At 48.8% G+C, this 24,459-nt stretch overlaps 1 protein-coding gene across 1 annotated transcript in view; it reads right to left on the bottom strand.

Moving 5' to 3' along the window:
• Nucleotides 1-24,459, bottom strand: part of LOC138267236 (extracellular calcium-sensing receptor-like) — a 42,507-nt gene that overhangs the window by 3,689 nt on the left and 14,359 nt on the right. Inside the window, exon 5 of the mRNA XM_069216092.1 lies at nt 3,129-3,252. Within this exon, the coding sequence (XP_069072193.1) occupies nt 3,129-3,252 (124 nt within the window). The remainder of the gene's footprint in view (nt 1-3,128; nt 3,253-24,459) is intronic.

Raw genomic sequence — 24,459 nt, 5'->3', positions numbered from 1 at the left:
CGATCTGCGGGTATTGACCTGTGTTGTGAGGGAACTGCCCCTGACTAACCACTGAGGACTGCAGGAGATGCTGTGGAAAACATCACACCCTCACTGGTTCCAGGCGGGAGCTGAAGAAAGCATTTCTTCCCCCCTGATGAGCAAAGTCAAGTTACTGCATCTTCAAAAGCAGGGAACTGGAAGACCTCTGGCAGTGCGGCTTAGGAGAGGGAGCCTGTGTCATCAGATGCTGCTGCATGGGTCACAAGGAGCCTGACTTCTCCAAACTTAGCAGAACTCTGGGTGCATGTTTGAAGGTGCTTGCTGCATCGCTGATGCTGTAGGAACAGGTAATAAGTGAACTGGACCAGTTGGCGCCAGGGAAACTCACTGCTAACGGTGCTGTGTAACCACAGACAATTTTGTCTACGGGCCTGATTTAGAACTCGGTGGACAGGTTATTCCAACAAAACGATGACAGATATCCCGTCCACCAAAATATAAATCCTATTCCATCCTATGGGATTTAGATTTTGGCGGACAGGATATCCGTCACAGTTGTAACAGAGTAATCCGTCCACCGAGTTCTAAGTCAGACCCTACATTACTAAAATGTTAACAAGGAGAACTCTTGAAAATGGCCTGATTGTTTACATTTCCTGATGCGTCCACCAGTGAATGGGGAATAACCCTGAACATATTATACAAAGGAGGGTGTGACAGGGATTCAACTAACAACTATTAGAGCCCTGACTTATATGGGGACTGTGTTGTTGCATTTGAATGTCACATATCTTTCCATGTTAAGAGTTAGAAAAAATACTAGTTTCTTATAAAAGCAAGCATTTGGCTAGTCACTTATTTATTGTTCGTACTGTTTGCACTTTGAGTTATGAGTCATGTTCACTGACCTGTATCTACATTCCCCACCCCTGAGAAAGCCTTGACTGCTCCACCACAGCTACCACAGAGAGTCATGGGCAGAAGTGGTACTTGGCCAAGTTGAGCGCGATCCGTAATAGTTTATGCCCCAGGAAATCAGGAGTAAAAAGGCCTCAACCACCAAGTTCTGACACTCCTATTTTGATCTTCTTATTTCAATGTGTGCTTTTCATATTTTTGCTGACAAAATAAATGTGCAAATGATCAAGACATTCTTTTAAGAGATTTGGGAACAGTTTAAAGCAGCCACGTGTTTATACAAAAGTGACCCTGACATTTGAAGCTTGCTGTTATCACTTTGGTAGCAGTGTTTTGCATCCACTGAATGCAAGATGTTTCAGTTAGTTAACACGTCTGGCTTGCAATTGTTATGGCCTGCAGGTCAATACTTTACATCCTGCATACCTAACCAAGTCTTCCAAACTTAGAGGTCTGTAATTTGAATTAGCTCACAGCAAAAACTCTAATTTTACATTCCACAGAATTGGCAGACGTCCAGCATTATTGGTGTAGGGTTATGATTGTACTTCAAAACACCTAGCGATAGAGATCTATGATGCTTCTCCCTAATGTAACCATTTCATTTTCTCCCATTTTCTTAGACTTTACATATAGTGATTCCTGACTGTGGTTAGTCAACATGTATTTTCTTTAAAGCTGTGTGTATTTGAGATTTACCTTACCCCACTGCTTTCCACTGGTGGGGATCACTCCTTTGACTTCTTCTTATCACTCATTACATGCAGGGTAAACTGCTCTTTTGAAAGTGGCCCAGGTGCTGGCGTGCCAGGCTTGAATAGACTAGCCTTACGCATGGCAGCTCTATTGCCCACCTGTCAAGTAAGCCCCACTCTTGAAGGCCTTGTGGCCTGCTTGCTTTATACCTCTTGGGCTCCCTGGATGGGTTATGCCAACAGAGGGTACTATTAATACTTTTCATTAATTTATATAGCATAAAATGAAACCGATTTTGATATTGAGTAATATATGAATCAAATACTGCACTATTAACAGGTGTACATAATTCTTGTTAACTGGTTCCACAGCTTGTCATTCAACATTCAATATCACCTGTCATCCCTTGCAAAGCCAATTGTGTTTCATTACACAAGAGACTACTTTAGACACTGTCCAGCATACCTCCAAGTTCAAAACACTTAAAACGTTTAGGGCTGCACTTCACCAACTAGCTACTTTAAAAACACTCCTCGTAGTATATTTTGATGCAAGGTCATATTCTACCGTATGTATGTATTTTCTAATGTAGTTATTCTTGTAGTACAAGCAACTTCTCCCCCGCAACCAGACCCTCTGACCCTCTCCATAAGTCTACCAGGGACAAACAAAGACACCACAATCACAACATGGGACACTATTTGCATAGGGAAGACCCCAACTATCATGAATACCACTCAATGGGGGGCCCTGGCAGATCCCTACACCCACTGTGCCTTTGACAATGGAGCGATCCCCATCATCCCCGTTCTCAACAACTCCATCAGTACAGCCACCTTTCTTGAACCATGGAAACATGCACCCATCAATGCCTTTCTAAAGAATACCTTGGATGACCCAACCAAACTTGCTAGTTATCGACTGTATCCCTCCTTCCCTACCCAGCCAAATTTCTGGAAAGTATCCATCAACAAGCACTTCAAACTCTCCAAACCATATCAGCAGTCACTTACAGAGAGAGAAGGCTTGGAAAATGGTTTGTGAATACCCAAACTCAAGCACATTTATGGGAGTTTGCAAACTTTCAGGTCATTTACGCTCGCGATCACCCAATCTCTCTCTACAGGCGAAGCTTTACTCCTACAGAAGCCTCTGTGTCATTCAAATCTTTTACCATTCAGGAACCAGTTGTCAGTCCCCCTTCAAGCTGTAGGTGTCTATGCGCTTTGTCCTTTAACTTCAGACACTTTTTGTTTTAAATAAATGTTGTTAATAACATTATGTAGCCACTAGATAGAAGTTTAGCATGCTGTCCAGGCTTACAGTCTTTCAGCTAGGGTTGAGCCATGCTCACTTGGATTTGTGTGCTTGGTGCTGCTTGTGAATTAGCATTTTATAATTGTGAGATCAGCAGTGTCACTTTACCCATATGTTTTAGACACGTTTACACGAGATCTAGACACCTGGGCAGGGTGCACAGTTTCTGAATGAAATGCTGCTCTTGAAGTTCTTGATTGGCTCTTGCTCCATACCTGTCTGATTGGATATTTCCCCTGGAGGACACTGCACGCACTGGAAGCAGCAGGCGGGTTCACCTTCTCTCCCCGCTTTCCTCGTGCCCAGAGGGCAGCTGGGACTGCACACCGAGGTGGGCACCTAAATACATTGAGAAGTAATATTAGAGTTAGCCGGAAGTTAATATGACAGCAGGCATATTTACATGTCACTGTTGGTCAATGGAGGATGTGCAACAATGTTTACAAATGATGGGACATGGGTGACCTGAAGGTATACTGCGCAGCTGGCAGCAAAATAAATTGGGAAAGTTATGCACTGAAAGGTGGCTCTGCCTTAGGGCTTTATTTGTCCAGTCCTCCAGGTTAGAAGACAACTTTAAGCTTCATTTTATCTTGGAAAGTGTCTTTTTTAACTTTTTCCAAAATGCTTTTGAAAGTTAGCTTTCCTTCTATGTCATCCACTGTACAACCTAAGAACTAGTCTCTACAGTTCTATTCTTTTGGCGTTTGGTAATATTTCACTTTTTTTCACAAGCTGTTTACCCCGACTTTGCCCTGTCATCTCTGTGAGAAAACCCTTGACCCCTGGAACTGCCAGATAAGAGGTCATATATTATAGAGCCAGGCAGCTAACAGTCTGAAAAATATTCTTATGGAAAGATAGGGACCCAGATCTTCGAAGTGTGATTCTTTGAGTTTTTTGTATATTTTAACACAAAGTACTTCGTGATTGGTTATTGAAGAGTCAAACCATTCACAAACTTTGCGGTAATTTCTTTCTTTTTATACTTCTGCTCCTGTTGCCTTTTAGCCATTTTTCTTGTTAAAGGAGACTTAAAACAAAAAAGCAGAACGTAGCTATGAAGAACCTTTTCCATGTCCAAAGCTGTACCTAAATAAAATAAAGCAATAAACTTGTATAGAAAGGTGCAGGCAGTGGAATACAGAAGAAAACTCAACTAGAGCAAATAGATACACACAGTTAAATTGTAACCAAGGACTATAATAATGTAAGCAAAACGAAAACTGAAGCAATGAAACCCCAAAACCTAATGAGTAAGCCTAAGTATGTGATCAAAGGATCACACATTTTCAAGTGAAGCTTATTTGTTCCCTAAATCAGAGAAATAGGGGCAGATTCACAATCAAATAGGGTAACATAGAGCAGCAAGCAAAATTTCAAAATGTGAATTGTATGGAGAAATAAAAAACATTCCTCAGGCTCAAGGAGGTGTTTTTCTTTTTGTTATCCAAGTCCAGGTATGACAATCATTGTAACTCTAGCTTTAGTCACAATCCATGAGTGATAGTGTTGGTACGCCATGGGTCCATCCATTGAACAAAGGATGGAGGCAATTTAACACAAAGTAGCGATACGGCCTATTTGTACTTCAAAAAGGCCAATTACTTAAATTCCCCCTCTTACTTGTCAGCCCACAGTCCAAGTTCACTGGAAATACACCTGAACCGAATAACATCTAAGACTTTGGAATGCACCTGTCTGGAAGTACCAAAATTCCACCAATAATTGATTGCTGGGTGCAGTTTCATTGTGATGGCTTCCGGTAAACAAATTGCGAAAACTGCCGCACCTTTCAATAGGTGCTCAAAACCCAAATCGTCTCACTTTTCTTTAACTGATGAACTCTGCCCTTTTATTTTCAATTCCTCCCCCCACCCCCATACACTAAAGGTCCTTGACCTTTTGAGCACTGAAGCAGCACTTTCATCTGCAAAAGTGCATTACACATATTCATTCAAGAATTGTAGGTTGTAATATATTTAACTTAGGTTTTTTTATGAAATGAAATTCTGTATGTCATCAGATTGACGAAGGGATATATTTTAAAAGGTTATGACTGGTGCTCAAGATCAGCAGTGGTAGGGCATAAATACCTACATTGAAATAGGCTGTTCAGGAAAGCAAGTCCAATTTTTTTAGTGAGCACTATGGGAACCCCCCCAGAAATGTCTAAAAATAAGTCCAAAATGGTGCAGTGTGCAGGACAATTTTCGCATAAATTTATAGCACAAGAAACCCTGTTACCTCAGTGGGGTCTCTTTCCTGCCAGAATTAAACTAGTTCCTAACCAAGAAAACACAGGGGGTCATTACAACATTGGCGGTAAAAGCCGCTTACCGCCGTACAGAAGACCGCCAATACACCGCCGCGGCCGCGGAATTTCGCCACAGCTATTATGACACACATCTCGGAATCCGCCGAAATTCAGACACCCACACAAGTCCGCCACACCAAAGGTCAGTGTTAAACTGGTGAAAACAATTCCTCCACCGTCTCACCAACAGAAACACGCCCATGCTATCACGGCCCACGAATCCACGCGGCGGTCTTTCAACCGCGGTATTCCATTGCCGGTACACACACATCTCCAAAACACCGCCACATTGGACAATTCAAAATACACACACCTGATACACATAAAAACACCACTCCCACACACCCAACACAATATAAAACACACACCCACATCACCCACAAACCCCTACGACCAGAAATCTTGAGGAAGCCGAGAGACAGAGAGCACAGCAATTGAGAACCCCACCACACAGAGGCACACAACACCATCACCCATACAACTTTCCACGCACAAAACACCACACACCACTACACATCACCACACACATCAACACATACACCACCCCACACATCACCCACACCACCCCATGTCACGCCAAAGACACCCCAGGTTTTCCGAGGAGGAGCTCAGGGTCATGGTGGAGGAAATCCTACGGGTAGAGCCACAGCTATTTGGCTCACAGGTGCAGCACACCTCCATAGCCAGGAAGATGGAGCTATGGCGCAGAATTGTGGACAGGGTCAACGCTACGGGACAGCATCCAAGAAATCGGGAGGACATCAGGAAGAGGTGGAACGACCTACCGGGGAAGGTGCGTTCTGTGGTCTCCAGGCACAACATCGCGGTACAGCGGACTGGCGGCGGACCCCCACCTCCTCTCCCACAACTAACAACATGGGAGGAGCAAGTCTTGACCATCATGCATCCAGAGGGCCTGGGAGGAGTCGGTGGAGGAATGGACACTGGTAAGTAAAATCTTAACTATCATATCCCCCACCCTACCTGCATGCTGTCACACACCTCCACCCTCACACCCTCCCCTATCACTCCAACTCCTCACTAATGTACTAAGAACACAAACCACCCATCCCAACACCAAGCCCTGCATGACACAACTAAGCATGGTCACCCCTCACTAAAGCATGCTCACTGCACATACCCATAACAACCCCCTAACCATCATCACACAAACCCCCACACAGGAATGCTTGCACTGGGGTACACGCACACCCACCCATTGCACACCATGACACACACACATGCAATAATCATGCTCTTATACCCCTGCAGGACCACTATGGAACGTCACCACACAGGAGGGTCCAGACATCTCCACTCCACCCACAGAAGAGGCCCATAGTGACGACAGCAGCTCTGGCCAACTGGATCCAGATGACCAGCCCGGACCATCGTGGGCCTCGGGACAGTCGGTTCCCCTCGCACAGGCACAGCCCAACACTGACCTTCCACCCTCTGGTAACACCAGCACAGCCCCCACCCAGCAGGCCCATACCTCCCTACCCAGGACACGTCAATCAGCGGTGTGTCCACCACTACAGGGAACCCAGGCTAACCCACCACCCCAACAACAACAGGGTCCTGGGGGCAGTGGTAGTGGGCACAGGGTCCAGGGGACGGAGGCACAGGAACAAAGGGGAACTGGGAGGGCTGCTGTGCGACAGGGGGCGGACAGGCCAAGGGAACCCACTCTCCTTGAGGCCCTCTCCTCCATCATGGGAGCATACCACCACTCCCAGGAGACGATGGCAACGGTCCTGGCCAAGTTTCAGGAGACCCAGCACCTGCAGGCGGAGCAGTATTTGGGGTTCAGGGAGGAGCTCAGAACCATCAGTTCCGCCCTGGGCACCATCGTAGGGGTGCTGAAGGACATACAAAAGACCTTGAGGGACACCGTGGCACTCCAAGGGGCCCCTGACACTAGCCTGGACGATGAACTGCCCACCACCTCCGCCGGCGCTAGTGGACAGGACGCCCCGCCACAGGACCACCACACCAGCACCCCACCCCCTGCAGACTGAGAACCACCCCGCAAGCGGTCCCTGAGATCCAGGAACAGGACAGAGCAAGATGGCAAGACCCCGCCAGGAAATGAGACCACCATGATTGTCCTCCCACTGTCCCACTTTGTTACCCTGTCCAGATTGGAACTGCCCCAGCTCCACTTCCTATGCCCATATGGGCAAAGCACCTGTGGGACGAATAGACTGGACTCTGCCATGGACAGTCCTCCACCATCCCCCATCCCCGTTTTACAACCCCCCTCCATTTTTGAGCACTTAAATAAACACCCTTGAAGCACAAAACAATCTGGAGTCAGTCTGTGATTTGGTAAATTTGTATTATCAATGACAGTGTCAAAATGCGTTTTCAATTGTAATGCCAATATACCTATGTCACACATCACAAGTCCATGAAGGATGCAAGCAGATGACACACGTTGGTAACCACACCTGTGAAACCGTAATGGAAAGGTACAACTCAGTTACCAAATACTGCTACTAAATGACAGACAGGATAGAGGTAGAAGTGTGAAAGTGAATGTAATAGTTAAAAAAATGTTCTCACCTGTGTGTCACTGGAACTATTGCTGTATGACTGACTCCCTGTTGTCTATGTCTTCTTCCTCAGCTTCCTCCTCATCACTGTCCACAGGCTCCACAGCTGCCACAACACCGCCATCTGGACCATCCTCCTGCAGAAAAGGCACCTGGCGTCGCAAAGCAAGATTGTGAAGCATCGAGCAGGCGATGATGATCTGGCACACCTTCTTTGGTGAGTAGAATAGGGAACCACCTGTCATATGGAGGCACCTGAACCTGGCCTTCAGGAGGCCGAAGGTGCGTTTGATCACCCTCCTAGTCCGCCCATGGGCCTCATTGTAGCGTCCCTCTGCCCTGGTCCTGGGATTCCTCACTGGGGTCAATAGCCATGACAGGTTGGTGTAACCAGAGTCCCCTAATAGCCACACCCGGTGCCTCTGGAGTTGACCCATCACATACGGGATACTGCTATTCCGCAGGATGTAGGCGTCATGCACAGAGCCAGGGAACATAGCATTTACCTGGGAGATGTACTGGTCTGCCAAACATACCATCTGTACATTCATAGAATGATAACTCTTCCGGTTCCTGTACACCTATTCTCTCCTGCGGGGGGACCAGAGCTACATGGGTGCCATCAATAGCACCTATGATGTTGGGGATATGTCCAAGGGCATTGAAGTCACCTTTCACTGTAGCCAAATCCTCCACCGGAGGGAAAACGATGTAGCTCCTTACGTGTTTCAGCAGGGCAGACATCACTCTGGACAACAAGTTGGAAAACATAGGCTGGGACATCCCTGATGCCATGGCCACTGTTGTCCGAAAAGACCCACTTGCAAGGAAATGGAGCACTGATAGCACCTGCACGTCAGGGGGGATTCCTGTGGGATGGCGGATTGGTGAGATCAGGTCTGGCTCCAACTGGGTACACAGTTCCTGGATTGTGGCACGGTCAAACCTGTAGGTGATGATTAAATGTCGCTCCTCCATTGTCAACAGGTCCACCAGCGATCGGTACACCGGAGGATTCCGCCATCTCCTCACATGTCCCAGCTGACGGTGCCTAGGAAGGACAACAGCGACCACAGAGTCAACAAATTCCCAGGTATGTACCCACAGCTACACAGAACACCACACCAAATACAAAACTCTTCCTGTATGTGTGTTGAGTGTAGGCCTAGGTATGTGTGACGCAGTAGTGAATGAAGCCATGTGGGCCCCTGAAATGGCGGCTGCCTGACCTCTAAAGTGGGACAATGGGATGTGGGGTATCTGCGCTGGCGTTGTACACCATCGCGGGAGGCGGTCATAGACCGCGGCGCAATGCTGCATTGGTTAACATTGGACCCTATGGGTCCCAGGAGCCAATGATGAAGTGCGCCGGGGGTGATGAGACGCACCGCCGCGGACATCACCGCCGCAGACGTGACCGCCATTTTCTATCTGTTCAATCACTCGATACCTGATCTTCGACAGGAGAGGACCTACACTGCAAGTGCTGCTGTGACCTCGGTCTGGAAGAGACAATGGCTGCTGCGTCTGGGGAAAGGACCCCTGCCTTCACTGCTCAGGAGTTGGAGAAGCTCGTGGACGGGGTCCTCCCCCAGTACATCCTACTCTACGGTCCTCCAGACCAACAGGTAAGTACACAGGGAGCATGTTGTATGGGCTATGCCTGAGTGGAGAGGGCTGGATGTCAGTAGGAAGGGGACAGAGTTCAGGGAACATGAAGGACTGTGAATGCATGTGCCACATGGCAAGGGTAGGGATGGGGGCCACTCACATCGGCGGTGCAGTTGGTAATGACTTCTCTTCTTCCCCTGTACATGTTATGTAGGTCAGCGCCCACCAGAAGAAGGACATTTGGCGTGCCATCGCCAAGGAAGTCCGGACCCTGGGGGTCCACCAGAGACGGGGCACCCACTGCCGGAAAAGATGGGAGGACATTCGCCGCTGGAGCAAGAAGACGGTGGAGGCTCAGCTGGGGATGGCCTCCCAACGTGGGAGGGGTGCCCGTCGCACCATGACCCCCCTGATGTTCCGGATCCTGGCGGTGGCCTACCCTGAGTTGGATGGGCACTTGAGGGCATCACAGCAGACACAAGGGGGTGAGTACACTCTCATTCTGCGGACTTTGCGCGCAGTGGAGGGGTCTGGATGGGGGAGGAGGGCTGTGGGTTTCCCTAGGCCAGGGCGAGTTACGTAGGCTAGGCCCCTCCGTAATGCAGGCCATGTGGCACTCCACCCCACCTCTGTAGAGTGCCAAGTACAGGTATACATGCCCCTGTGTCATCTATGTGTGCAGATGTCCACCATAGCCATGTAGGCCAGATCCCAGGAATTGCATCTGTAGAGGCCAAGAGCACGGCGTAGTGCAGGGGGCTGCTGTGTCTGTATTGTCCGCCAGCGGTAGTGGGAAGCCATGCACTCAACCTGTCTTTCTTCTGTCGTCGTCCCCCCCTTTTTCTGCTCTCCCTGTTCTTTTGTGCATCAGCATCATCAGGCGGAGGTACAGTGGCACCGGAGCACGAGGGAGCTGCATCCCACATGGCCATGGAGGGCCACACCACAGACTCTGAATACACCAGTGGGACGAAGGGCGAGGGGAGCTTCACGTCGGTCACCGGATCACCAAACAACGACACGGACTCGTCCGCCGATAGGAGCTCCCTTGTGGTGGCGGCACCATCTGTGCCCCCCACTTCTACAGGTACAGCCACCACCTCCCCTACCAGCACCGCCCTCCCGGCAGCCCCTCAGCCTTCGCCCCGTGCCCGCTCACCCAGGAGGGTGGGAATCACCTTCGCCCTAGGCACCTCAGCCCTGCCCCTGTCACCTCTGCTGCCCTCAGTGAGGAGGCCATTCACCTCCTCAGGTCACTCACTGTTGGGCAGTCTACCATTGTGAATGCCATCCAGGGTGTAGAAAGGGAGTTGTAACACGGTAATGCATTCCTGGAGGGCATTCATTCTGGTCAGGCTGCCCTTCATCGAACAGTGCAATCTCTGGCCTCAGCACTGATGGCAGCCATTGTCCCTGTGTCTAGCCTCCCCCCTCCAACTTCCTCCAACCAGACCCAGTCCCCTGTACCCCAGCCTATTCCAAGCACACCATCAGACAAGCATGCATACACCTCAACACACAAAAGTAGCTCAGGTAAACATAAGCACCACACAACACACAGGCACTCAAACAAGCATCATCCACATACAGACACAACAACATCCACTGCCTCCACTGTGTCCCCCTCCTCGTCGTTTCCCTCATCCCTCCCAGTGTCGTCTACACTCTCACCTGCATACACTACATCTACAGGCACTAGGACTCGCACCAGAACACCCAGCACCACACCCCGCTCACCTGCACTCAGCACCCCCACTACCATTTACACGTCCCCTGTGTCCACTCCCAGTGTGTCTGTGACGCCCCCTCCCAAAGTACACAAACGCAGGCACCCACACACCCAACATCCATCCACCTCACGACATCCTCCAGTACCTGCACCCAAATCACCTAAAGTTACACCTCCTACAACCACCTCCTTTTCCTCCACTCCCAGACCCCATCCAGCTTCCCATCCCAGTCTTCGTCGGCAACTCTTCCTCAGCAACGTTGACCTCTTTGCCCCCACCCCCTCCCCTCCAATTGATAGGTCCCGTAGTAGCACCTCAGCCCAAAAAAGTCCAGTACCAGTGGTGCGTGTTAAAGGTGTGTGGAGTGCACCGCCCACCAGGGCAGCCAGTGTGACACGGAGCCAAAGCACTGCCAGTCCACCCCCTGTAAAGCACCTTAAGTTGGAAAGTGGCCGACGGGACAGGGAGAAGACTCCTGGCGGCAAAACTGCTCACAAGGGTCCCAGGGGGAGTGCCGAGTCAGCTGTGACTCCTCCAAAGGTGGTGAAGGGCCAGAAGAAGTCTGCACAGTCTGGGAAGAGCAGCACAGCGGAGAAGGGCGCCATCCTCCCCGGCGGCCGGGACGCCCCCGCCAGCACTGTCGTCACTGGTCCGGAGACCACCGCCAGAGTCATTGCCCAGGAGGGCAGCACAATCATCACTGGTCAGGAGACCACTGCCAGAGTCATTGCCCAGGAGGGCAGCACAATCGTCACTGGTCCGGAGAGCACTGCCAGCGTCAGTGCCCTGGAGGGCCCCGGCAGCCACATCCCCGTTGGGCAATGAGGGACCGTCATGCCAGACACCAATGCACAGGTCAGACAGCAAAGGCAAGCACCACTGGACAGGTCAGAGACCGCCATGGTGAAGACCGCTGAACAGGGCAAAGCACCGCTGAACAGGGCACAGACCGCCATGGTGAAGACCACTGAACAGGGCAAAGCACCGCTGAACAGGGACAAGACCGCCATGGTGAAGACCGCTGAACAGGGCAAAGCACCGCTGAACAGGGCAAAGACCGCCATGGCAAAGCACCGCTGAACAGGGACAAGACCGCCATGGTGAAGACCGCTGAACAGGCCAAAGCACCGCTGAACAGGGCAAAGACCGACATGGCAAATCACCGCTGAACAGGGACAAGACCGACATGGCAAAGCACCGCTGAACAGGGACAAGAACGCCCTGGTGAAGACCGCTGAACAGGGCAAAGCACCGCTGAACAGGGCAAAGACCGACATGGCAAAGCACCACTGGACAGGGAAAAGACCGCCAAATCAAGCATCGTTAGCCCATGTGCAGCTGGGACAGTGACGGAACAGGAACCGTCACGGGGAGCCTGATGCAGTCTGGGCACCAGTCCCCCTCCAGAACCAGTGGAGACTGTTATCCATTTGAGAGACTGTGGCTTTGCACTCCCCAGGATAATGCAGTGGGCAAGCCACCCACTGTAGAGACTTGAGAGACTGTGGCTTTGCACTCCCTAGGATGGTACAGTGGGCAACCCACCCACTGTAGAGACTTGGGAGACTGTGGCTTTGCACTCCCCAGGATGGTACAGTGGGCAACCCACCCACTGTAGAGACTTGAGAGACTGTGGCTTTGCACTCCCCAGGATGGTATAGTGGGCAAACCACCCACTGTAGAGACTTGAGAGACTGTGGCTTTGCCTTGCCCAGGATGGTACAGTGGGCAACCCACCCACTGTAGAGACTTGAAAGACTGTGGCTTTGCACTCCCCAGGATGGAACAGTGGCCAACCCACCCACTGTAGAGACTTGAGAGACTGTGGCTTTGCACTCCCCAGGATACATCAAAGGGCATAGTGCCCCATCGTGGATCTGGCGTGGTGCTGTAATCCAGCTGAGGTGCCCCCCCCTTCCCTTCCCCCTGAGGTGCCTGTTGTATTTCTATCTGATGCCCCTGCAGTGTTCTCTCCGTTTGTGGACAGGTATCTAGTGTGGGCCTCGCCCATGTATTTTGGGCCCAGTGGTGCACGGATATTGATATGTGCATACCTGCACTACTTATCGTAATGTATTAATTCTGGAATGTGTATATATATATCTGTATATATTAGCTTACTGTATTTTGATACATTAACATGTTTGAACTGAGTTCCTTTTGTCTTTGCATTCTTCCGGAGGGGGGGGTTGTTACTGTGCTGTTTGGACATGCATTGGTGTGTGTGTTGTAGTGGGTGAGGGTTGGGTTGGGGGTGGGGGTGTTGCGTTTGTGTGTCCCTGACTTTTGCCTCCCCCCTCCCCTATGTCGTAGGTTCAGTACTCACCGTTGTCTTTGGCACCTACGTAGATGTTGATCGTAGAGGAGCAGAAAGACAAGCGCAGGGAGTATTTGTAGTTTGGGCTCCATGGTGGCCTCCTTCCTCGTGGAGTGTGTTAAGGTGAGCGTTTTCCCATTGCAAAAGCTGTTTCCGCCGTGTTTTTATCCACGGTGAATCCGCCCCGGAAAAGGTGGCGGATTGGCAGGTTGTGATACTGTGGGCGGTACATTGTCTTCCGCCTGTCTGTTGGCGGTGACCGCCGCTCTGCTTGTCTGTACCGGCGTGGCAGGCGGAGTGTTAAAGTGGCTGTCGATGTTGGCGGTTTCCGCCACAGTCATAATTCCCTTTTTTTGTCCGCCGGCCTGTTTGCGATATTACCGCAGCTTTAACACCGTCTGCCAGGGTTGTAATGACCATCACAGTTTCCCTAAAATAACCATAACAGTATTCCTTAAAGAAATTACAGACTTCCTTCAGATGGTTTCACTGGCTTGTGTCTAGACAGAGTTTTTGTTCCCTCTCTGTTTAACAAAAGCCAGAAGTTAAGAGTCCTCAGTATTCCAACTACAAGATTCAGGCCCTTATTTCGAGTTTGTGCCCTTATTTTGTGCCACCTGCCAAACTCCCACATTCAGGAGGCCACCAGTGCGGTCTCCTTCCCGCCGGCCCTATTATGAGTTTCCCGCTGGATCAATAGGTGGAAACACAGTTTCCGCCCACTGGCCCAGTGGGAAAAGGACAACAACATTGGAGGCGGCTCATAATACGGCTGGCTGCAACACTGTTGTGCGTCGGGTGCACCAGCACCCATCGTGATTTGACCGATGGGTCTGGCCAGGGAGGGCCCCTTGCGCTGCCCATGCCAAGTGCATGGGCAGTGAGTGGGCCCCTCCAGGCTCCTTGGCACCCCATCTCCACCAGCCTTTACATGGTGGTGAAACCACCATGTAAACGCCAGTGAAGAGAGGAGTCGTAATCCCCAGGGCAGCCTGGCGGATTGGGACCGCCAGCACTGCCAGGCCGTTGGGCGACCAAAAAGTGAAGATGTTGGCAGTCCAACCATGGCCGAACCGCCACCACAAGTCTGGCAGTCCCAGGACTGCCAGACTCGTAATTAGGGCCTCAGTTCTTCAATCAACTTGCCACAAACACTTTCAGTTCTTGGCACTGACACCCCAAGCCCACTAAATATTCTCCTTCAGGGAACCAACTCTCAGTGAGTGGAAGATGACTTTGTCGGTCGCTTCCAGGATCCATCAAATTATCTTCAAAAGGATCAGTGCAAAACCAGTTACAAATGGTCACCTATACTGCTTCAAATGAGGTATTCTATAAGAATATCGAGTCCTAAATATCATGCTACTAACATATAGTAGCAAAAATATTTAGAACAAAACATTGTGAAACTAACTATACTATACTTAACTCTGTGTATGTGTATCATCACAATACGTACACATATTTAAGGGACAGTATGTATATCTCTTTTAGGAACATAGATGTGGAATTACAAATATAAAATCTAAACATACCCTTATATACTTCTTCTTCACAACATAATTTTCATACTACAATACATTTACATCATAACATTTTTGTTGTTGACAGTCTGGTGATGAGCTCAATCTGGTCCTCTTTAAGAACCACAAGAAGGTCCTGCCAAGTGAGAGGCTGGCAGGCACTGTCTCACATAGAGTAGATATCACACACTGAACAGGTAGCAAGCTAAGTGCCAATAAAAGTCGATTTATGTTCGATCTACCTCATGGTAAGCGATGATGGGCCATTTCAGCTCAAGGACATGCATGTACTATGTCAGAGAAAGCAATAAAATGACAATGAATGGCCACTAATTTTCTAGGAGGGGACTGTTGTCTGCAATAGCCAGAATGTTATAAAGAATACCCAATACACGTTGAGACGGATCCGCATTATATCAGAATTAGCCAGAAAGTTGCCATGAATAACCTTTGTATGGAAAGGATGGGTTTGTGTTGGTCTGGAAAAGCCAATATTTCATCAAAAATGCTCACTAGATTTCATGGTGAGACTAAATTGTTTTTCTGATTGTGATCAAGGATGTCTATCATATATCAAGGAAGGGCATTTATTATGGTTGAAATAGCCGGAAATGCACACTATAAGTAAATAATGGAGCTCTGTTTTGCAGAGGATAGCCAAAATATGGTCAATATTATCCACTATGTCAAGTATTATTATTCCAGGAACAACAGTCATGTAAACAATGCTTAGCGCATGTCAAGCTTGGCCCTCTGTTATGGCAGGGATAGCTTCGGTGCTGCTAAGATCACCCACAATATGTAAGGAATGGGCCTCTATCATCCCAGTGATAGCCAGAATGTCAAGAGGTCTGCCCACTATAACACAGGATGGGCCTTCATTATGATAAGAGTAGCCGCAACAGCACCTGGTGAGCCCACAATGCTCCCCTGGGCCTTACACTTCGCTCCTTATTGACCCATAATACAAAAATATCAACATTTTATTTATAACTTTAGGTGTTCTAGCACAATATCTTACATCAAACAATGATAGGGTTTTTATTAAGATACTCTTAAAGAAAAAAATAGATAAGCATAAAGTATTCTCTTACAATAAGAAACACACTCACATCAATTCAGACAGTCATGCACCCAATGTGTCACCCACACATACACAAACACACACACGCATGCACAGACACAGGCACACACACCCATGTGCACACACCCACATCACACAATTACTCTTTTTCACCCCAATTCCCCTACGAGTTACGTGTGCAGAGTCCCTGGTAAAATGGTGGCCCATAATGTGAGATAGTTGCAGGGCAGGCACACACATGCAGATACATACTCTCGCTCATCCACACGCGCACACACTCCTACCCATCCATTCACATGTGCACTCACAGACAACCACCAATAACAAGCACTTGCACACACCCATTCACATCACACATGTGCACATACATTCATACATGCAGACATACACCCAAACATATTACAAGGTACATACTTAGAGATGGCAGGTCCAACAGGTGGCAGTAAGGGAAGCAGAACTCACTGGAAGGAGCTCAGTGCTTTGGAGAGGGAAGGGAAAACAGAATGATCCCGGCATCTTCTCTGTTTGGTTGATCTTGTCATGGATCAATTAATGCTAGGAGGGCCTTCGATGGGGTCACTGGGAGAAGCTGACCCTACTCTACTCTGTGAGAGGCATATAGGCACTCAGCCCTCGGCCCTTAAGGGCTTAAAACTGAAGCTCTCAGTTTCCTCAATAAGGAGAGTTACCCACTCACTGGCTTCTATAGAAGTTAGCAAAGAGTTGTAATGTTGTTAGTGTTGGGTTAATAGAAGCAGATGCTAAACTTGGAATACAAGGGGGCATGGATCTATAGGGGACCCTGATTTACATTTAAGTAATTCCTGTGCTGAGTCCTTGAGAGATATGGCATCAAAAGCAGGTACTTTAGGGCATGAGTCTGTCTTCAGATCATTTGAGCTTGCACTAGCTATCTTGTCAGTAAATCTAGAATAAATGGCCTGTATTTTATCATAGAAAAATTCAGACAAATAATTACATGATTTCAAGAAAGGAATAACATTGTTTCCTGTTGCATTGGGGGATAAAAAAAGAGTGAACACTTTTTGAGAGTTCACATGGGGGGCTGGAAGCTGATGAACTTTAAGCTGAGAAATATTCACTTTGCTCCTTGTTAGAAATTGGGTCTCTAGTTTGCAGGGGTGTGCGCTCAGTCCAAGTAGGGAGCACAATCCTAATCAGGGTAAGTCAGATACACAACCTGAATTAACCTGTGCTCACCCTCGGGTAACTTGGTACAGAGCAGCCAGGGTTAACTTAAGTGGCAATGTGCAAAGTATTTGTGCAACACTTCAATTACAGTAACACAGTGAAAACACAAAAAAAGACTCCACACAAGTTTAAGAAAAAAATATATTTTTATATGAGTAAAACAAGACCAAAATGACAAAAATCTAATATGTAGAACTCAAGATAGGAATCTTCAAAGAATAAACTGCAATATAGTGGTTAGAAGTCACTAGCCCTAATAGGTTACTTGACTTCAAGCTAGACTGGGGTAAATCCAAAGTTCAGGCCGACCACAATAAAGGGCAGGATGGCTGCAGGGCCTGCTGAAAAGTACCTTGGATGGAGGGTTGTTTCAGCGTTAAGGAGGTGATGTGAAGGTGATGCGTCAGTTCCGATCCATGCAGCCTTGGGGATGCGTTGCCATCGAGCTGCGCAGTTGTTGAAGTGATGTCATCGAGGTGCAGCCTTGAACCTCTTGTGATGAAGGCAATGCGTCATCATCGAGCCGTGCCACTGGCAATGAGAGGGTGATGCACCGGGGCTGGTGGTGATCCACGATCCTGAGATGCACAGTCGGTGATACAAAGTCCTTGACCTCAGCGACAGTGTAATGCGTCGGCATTGAGGGAGGATGCAGCAGTTCCGATCACCGCTATGGAGGCATTGTGTTGGATTTTGCAGGAAAACAGCTGCGAAGTGCCCTTTTAAGGCCCAGGACTGGATTGGCACCACTTTACAGGACAGGAATCACAGTTGGCAGACTCCAGCAGCTTGAGCAGGGTTGGAGGAAGTCTTTGATGGCCCTGAGACTTCATAACAGGAAGCAAGCCAGCAAGCCCTTGGAGTCACTTGGTTCTTTAGAGGATGTAGAGAGATAAGTCCAGTCCTTCTTATCTCAGGCAAGAAGCAGCAGGCAGCAGGCAAACACAGCAAAGTAGTTCAGCAAAGTGGCAGTCCCTCCTGGTAGTCTAGCAGTCTTCTTCCTGGCAGAATGTCCTCAGATCTAGAAGTGTCCTGATTTGGTGAGGTTTGGGGACCAGTATTTATACCCAGTTAAGCCTCTGAAGTAGGGGAGACTTCAAAAAGAGGCCTTTGAAGTGCACAAGACCCATGCCATTCCTTCCCCGGCTCAAGACACTCTACAGGGGGTTATGTAGCTCTTTGTGTGGAGGCAGGCACAGCCCTGTTCAGGTGTAAGTGTCAGCTTCTCCCTCCCATCTAGCCCATGAAGGCCCATCAACCTGATGATGGGCCATCAGGATGTAAATGTCACACTTCAGCTCCCTTTGTGCGTGACTGTCTAGAGGGAATGCACAAAACTCAGCTGCCACCCACTCCAGACATGTATTCAGAGACAGGGGGAGGCACAGAATGGTTAAAATAAGAAAATGCCAACTTTCTAAAAGTGGCATTTTCAGACTTACAATTGAAAATCCAGTTTACCATAAGTTGTGCTTTTAAGTTGTGAGTCCAGAGACACCAAACTCCAAATGTATATCTTTTCCCAATTGGAAATTACACTCAAACACCGTTTCAAGGTAATCCCACTGTTAATTTATAGGCCATTCACTAGTGAAAAACAAATGTAATAGTTTTTCACTACCAGGAAATGTTAAACTTAAAAGTACATGTCCAACTTTTTTGTTACGCCACTGCATTGGATAACTCCAATCACTGAGCGTGTTGCAAAAAGATGGCGCCTCTGGAGTGGAATGACCCCAACTAGGAACAATATCCGCTTGACTCTGTCAGTATTCCAGGGAGTGGAGACTAAGAGCTTACTATAGTAGAATGATAAGAGGTCACAAATAAAATCACACAAAACATTGCTAGGAGGCACCTAGTAGGTGCAAGAAAAGTATGCCACTTTGCCTTAGTTTTAAAAAAAACCTACATAAAACCAATTAAATTTTTGCAATGTACTCCTTCTAAAAAACAATTAACATCCAACCACAAAAAGCACCCCCGTGCAAACAGACAATAGAGTGTAAAATGCAAAAAACGTGATAAATGCCCAATAGCTACTTCTATCAAAGTCCAGAGAGGAACCCAAGCTAGCTGACAAAGACCTTCTTATACTACAGCAGAGAACACATTTCTAGTAATTTTAGAAGCATGACTAACATTTTGGCAGAGGCCAGGTTGTCATAGTTGTGCAATTTTATTTATACTAAGACATTGGTGAGCACAATCACATAAGACACTCAATTATGATGTTTATCAAGAAAAGAATATATGTGTTTCTTTCATTTTTAATATATTTGTGGTGTCGAATTTCCTTACCTTGTCTTCATAAGACTCCTGCATGGGGTGCTATTTTGTAAGTATCATTATGTTGCAAATTTTTGTGTCCCTAAAAGGCAGATGGTTTTGACAAACAAGTTACTTACCTTGGGTAACCCATTATCTGGTAGTGACTCTATCTAGCTGCAGATTCCTTACCTTTGAATTTCCCGACTTCAGCTTCGAATCCGGAATCTTTTTGCTGAGCATTACCCTGCGCTGCTGTCGGGGGCGTCATCCAGATTCGCGTGCGTTTTCCGGCTCCGCGTAGCTTTGTTAGCGTTGTTGGAGCCAACTGTGATGTCACAGTCACCTATAAAGGCGCCATCCCAGCGTGCGTATGGCAGTTCTTTTATCCACAAAACGTCCACGCCAGAAGCGCAGTCATGGATAGAACCAACATTTGTCTGTGCAAAACTAGGGCCCTGAAAAGGGTAAACCCTAACCCTACTAGACATATTTGCAGAGAGGGAGGCATGGGTGGGTGTAAGCAATCTGCAGCTAGATAGAGTTTCTACCAGATAATGCGTTACCGAAGGTAAGTAACTTGTCTATCTGATAGAGACTTCTAGCTACAGATTCCTTATCTTTGAATAGATACCCAAGACATAACCTCCTTACACTACGAAGTCCTGTAGGACTGAACCGGCAAAGTGCCCGTCTCTTCTTACCTGACTACCCAGGCAGTAATGTTTTACAAACGTGTGCAAAGACGCCCACATTGCCGCCTTACAGATCTCCAGGACTGTTACGCTTCACACTAGCGCAGTGGTAGCAGCTTTGCCCCTGGCAGAATGAGCCCTCAGGATGCTGCTCCCTGCCATTGTGTAGCATATCTTGATGCACAGAACGACCCAGCACGAAATGGTTTGCTTCTGAACTGCCCGACCCTTCTTTGGTCCAGCGTACCCCACAAAGAGTTGGTCATCCACCTGGAACTCTTTTATGCGATCAAGGTAAAACGACAACGCTCTTTTTGGGTCCAGTCGATGGAGTCTCTCCTCTTTAGAGGAATGCAGTAGGCAGGGTGATGTTCTGATCCAGATGAAATGGGGTCACCACCTTGGGGAGGAAAGAGGCACGAGTCCTGAGAACCACTTTGCCTGTATAGATAGTGAGAGATGGTGGCTTTGATGACAGAGCTTGCATCTTACTCACCCTCCTGGCAGATGTTATTGCCACTAAGAAGGCTGTCTTGATGCTTAGCAGCCGGAGGGGACAGATGTGCAAAGGCTCGAAAGGAGCACACATAAAAAAATGTGAGGACAAGATTTAAGTCCCATTAAGGCATAATAAAGGGCATAGGCGGAAACATATGTACAAGCCCTTTGAGGAATCTATGTACAGTTTGGTTTTTGAACAGAGAAGGCTGATCAGGTAGCTGAAGAAATGCTGATAAGGCAGAAAGAAAGCCCTTGAGATTCCCCAAGGAAGAACCCTGCTGGGCTAGGGAAAGAATGTAGATAAGAACATCAGAGAGAGAAGCAGAAAGAGGGTCAATAGACCCTTCTATACAATAATATACAAAGCGTTTCCAACGGCAGGTGTATACCATTTTAGTGGAGGGACGCCTGGCTGCCAAAATAACTTTACAGACTTCGGGAGGAAGGTCAAAAGCCATCAACTGCCACCACTCAATCTCCACGCATGAAGGCGCAGAGTTGACAGGTTCAAGTGGAGAACCCTCCCCTGCTGCTGTGACAGAAGATCCTCCTGAAGGGGCAGCCTGATTGGAGGATTGATGCTCATTTTGAGAAGCTCCTGATACCAGACTCTTCGTGCCTATCCGGAGCCACTAAAATGACTAGCGCCCGGTCATTCTTGATCTTTTTGAGAACTCTGGGTAGCAGTCGTGTGGGTGGAAAAATGTACAGGAGGCTTGAACTCAACTCGAGATGAAATACGTAGTTGAGCGATTCCTGCCTTGGAAACTCCGAAGCACAATACTGCTGACATTGTGCGTGCTCTGCGGAGCCAAACAAATCTAACCAAGGCTCTCCCCACTGCTGAAAGAGTCCTTGCGCCACCTTCAGATGGAGATACCACTCGTGATCCGCTAGGCATCGATGGCTGAGTTTGTCCGCCCTGGCATTCAGAGAACCTGCCAAGTGTTGAACCACCAGGATTATACCCTGCTGTTCCAGCGACGTCCAGAGACGCAGAGCCTCTTGAGAAAGGATCCACAACCTGACACCGCCCTGCTTGTTGCAGTACCACATTGCGGTGGTGTTGTCCGTGAACACCTGCACTATCTTCCCTTTCACAAGAGGAAAAAATGCTTTTATTGCTAGCCGGACCACCCGGAGCTTCAATAAGTTGATATGGAGCCCGGATTCCGCCGGAGACCAGAGACCCTGATCTCCGCCTCTCCCAGGTGGCCGCCCCATCCCAGAAATGACGCATCTGTCACTACTGTGAGATCTGGCTGGGGAAGGGAGAGGAGTATCCTTTGACCCAATCGCAGTTCACTAACCACCACTGCAGGTCTTTTGCAGTTCCCTCCGAGATCTGAACCATGTCAATAAGGCTTCCCTGATGCTGTGCGCACTGGAACTTCAGGTCCCATTCCAGAGCCCTCACATGCCATCTGGCATGTTTGACTAACAGGATGCAGGAAGCCATGAGTCCCAACAGCCCCAGAGTCTGTCTCACCGAAATCCAGGATAGAGGCCGAAATATCAGTATCATAACCTAAATATCCTGGACTCGCTGCTTGGGAGAATAAATCCGAAACTTCACTGTGTCCAGAACAGCCCCAATGAAAGGGAGCTTCTGAGAGGGATTCATGTGTGACTTCCGCACATTTATAGTGAACCCTAGCAAATGCAGGAGGTCCACCATAGTCTGAAGGTGGGTGACGAGGATCTGGGGCGTAGAATCCTTCAACAGCCAGTAGTTGAGGTAGAGGAAGACTGAAATCCCTAACCTGTGCAGATGAGCTGCTACCACCGCCATCACCTTAGTGAACACCCGAGGGGCACTGGTGAGATGGAAGGGGAGCACGGTAAACTGAAAGTGCTCGTGGCCCACCTTGAACCGCAACTAACACCTGTGTGTGGGCAGGACGGGGATGTAAAAATATGCATCCTGCAAGTCCAGCGCTACCATCCAGTTTCCTTGGTCTAGAGCAAACAAGACCTGAGCAAGAGTGAGCATCTTGATTTTTTCCTTTTTGAGCAATAGATTGATGCCCCTTAAATCCAAGGTAGGGTGAAGACCCTTGTTCTTTTTTGGGATCAGGAAGTAGCGGGAATAACAACCACCGCCTGCTTCTGACATCAGGACCCTTTTTATGGCTCCCTTGACCAAGAGAGCCGAAACTTCCTCACAGAGCAAGATTAAATGATCCTCCTTCAGCCGTTCTTTCACTGGAGGGCTAGAGGGAGGGAAAGACTGGAAGGGGAGGGAATCGCCCTTCTGTATGATCTGCAAGACCCATTTGTCCGATGTTATGGACCGCCAGTGAGGGAGATGAAATTGAATCCTACCCCCAACTGGACAAGCATGGTCTTGCAGAACCATAATGGGAGGGCTTGGGTGTTGCGGAAGAGGGGGGCTGGTTGGTGGCCGACCTCTGGCTAGACCCTGTGGGTCTGAAGGTATCACAACCTCATCCTCGCACTGGATGCTGTGAAGCCGTAGGATGGTGGCTAACTTGTGGTTGGCGTGGTACTGCGCCCCTCACGAAGCCTCAAAAGGAAAGATAAGCAGACTGCTGGTAAACGGACGGCGAGAGGCCTAAGGATGTGGCTGAGTCTGCCTTTTCACCAAAAAGGCATGAGCCATCAAAAGGCATGTCTATCAGATGTGCCTGGGCCTCCCCCGAAAAGCCAGTGGTATGCAGCCAGGCGTGGCCTCGGAGGGCCACTGTCGAAGAAATCGATCTGCACAGTGAGTCGGTCGTGTTCAAGCCACACTGGATGGTAAACTTGGCTGCATCTCTCCCATCCTTGACAGCTTGGGTGAGAGTGTCCCACAAGCCCTCCGAGACTATGGGCAGCACCTGTGCCCCGTATCCCATAAAGTATGGGAAAAACAGCCCAATAGGCAAGAGGTGTTTACCGACCTCAATGCCAGGCAGAAGGAAAAAAACAACTTCTTCCCAAGTTGGTCAAACCTCTTGGATTCCCTACCCGAGGGAGCGGTAGGAAAGGCACCACGGGAAGTGGAGGCTTGGATCTCCAAGATCTCCAGGGTGGGGTGTTGGGTGAGTAAACTAGGGTCGTTAGGAGCTGGTTGATGGAGGTGGCCGATTGTCCTAATCACAGGAGCCCCTGTGCTGGGTTTAGACCACATCTCCAGTAGGACAGCTGTAAGGGTCTAATTGAAGAGTAACATCGGCTCCAATGTAGCAACCCCCAGCTGAAGCACCTCTGTCAAGAGGTTAGTCCTGACCAGCACCATAGGCAAGTCTGGGTCCAAGACCTCAGCTGCCCTACGCACAACCATTGCATACGATGCTCCCTCCTCCGTAGCCACAGAAGGAGGTGAGAGCATACCAGCATCTGAAGAAGTGTCCAGTCCACTGGCTTCCCCTAGATCCTCATACTAGTCCTGCTCCTGCTCCAACCCATACTCTAAAGGGTCCTCAGACCCATCCTACTCCTCACCTGTGCCTGGCTGATCAAAAGCCTCAGGCACTGATCTGGGTCTAGTCGGTGCCGTCAAAGTCAGAATCGGCATCATACAACGTTGTTTCGTTTCCAGATCATCAGGAATGAGGATGGGGCTTCCACCACCAGTGGGCACCCGTGGTGGTGGGAGCATTGACGTCAGACCCGGAGCCGGAGGAGGCCGGCTACGCAAATCGGTGTCGGTCCGGATCCAATATCGGATCCTGGGGTCCTCAATGGTGCCGAGGCCAAAGCCGCAGGTGCCAAACCTGATGGGTCC

The sequence above is a fragment of the Pleurodeles waltl genome, chromosome 12, assembly GCF_031143425.1.
Source record: "Pleurodeles waltl isolate 20211129_DDA chromosome 12, aPleWal1.hap1.20221129, whole genome shotgun sequence".
Classification (NCBI taxonomy): domain Eukaryota; kingdom Metazoa; phylum Chordata; class Amphibia; order Caudata; family Salamandridae; genus Pleurodeles; species Pleurodeles waltl.
Note: the sequence above shows the minus strand (reverse complement) of the source record. Positions and strands in the feature narration are given on the sequence as shown.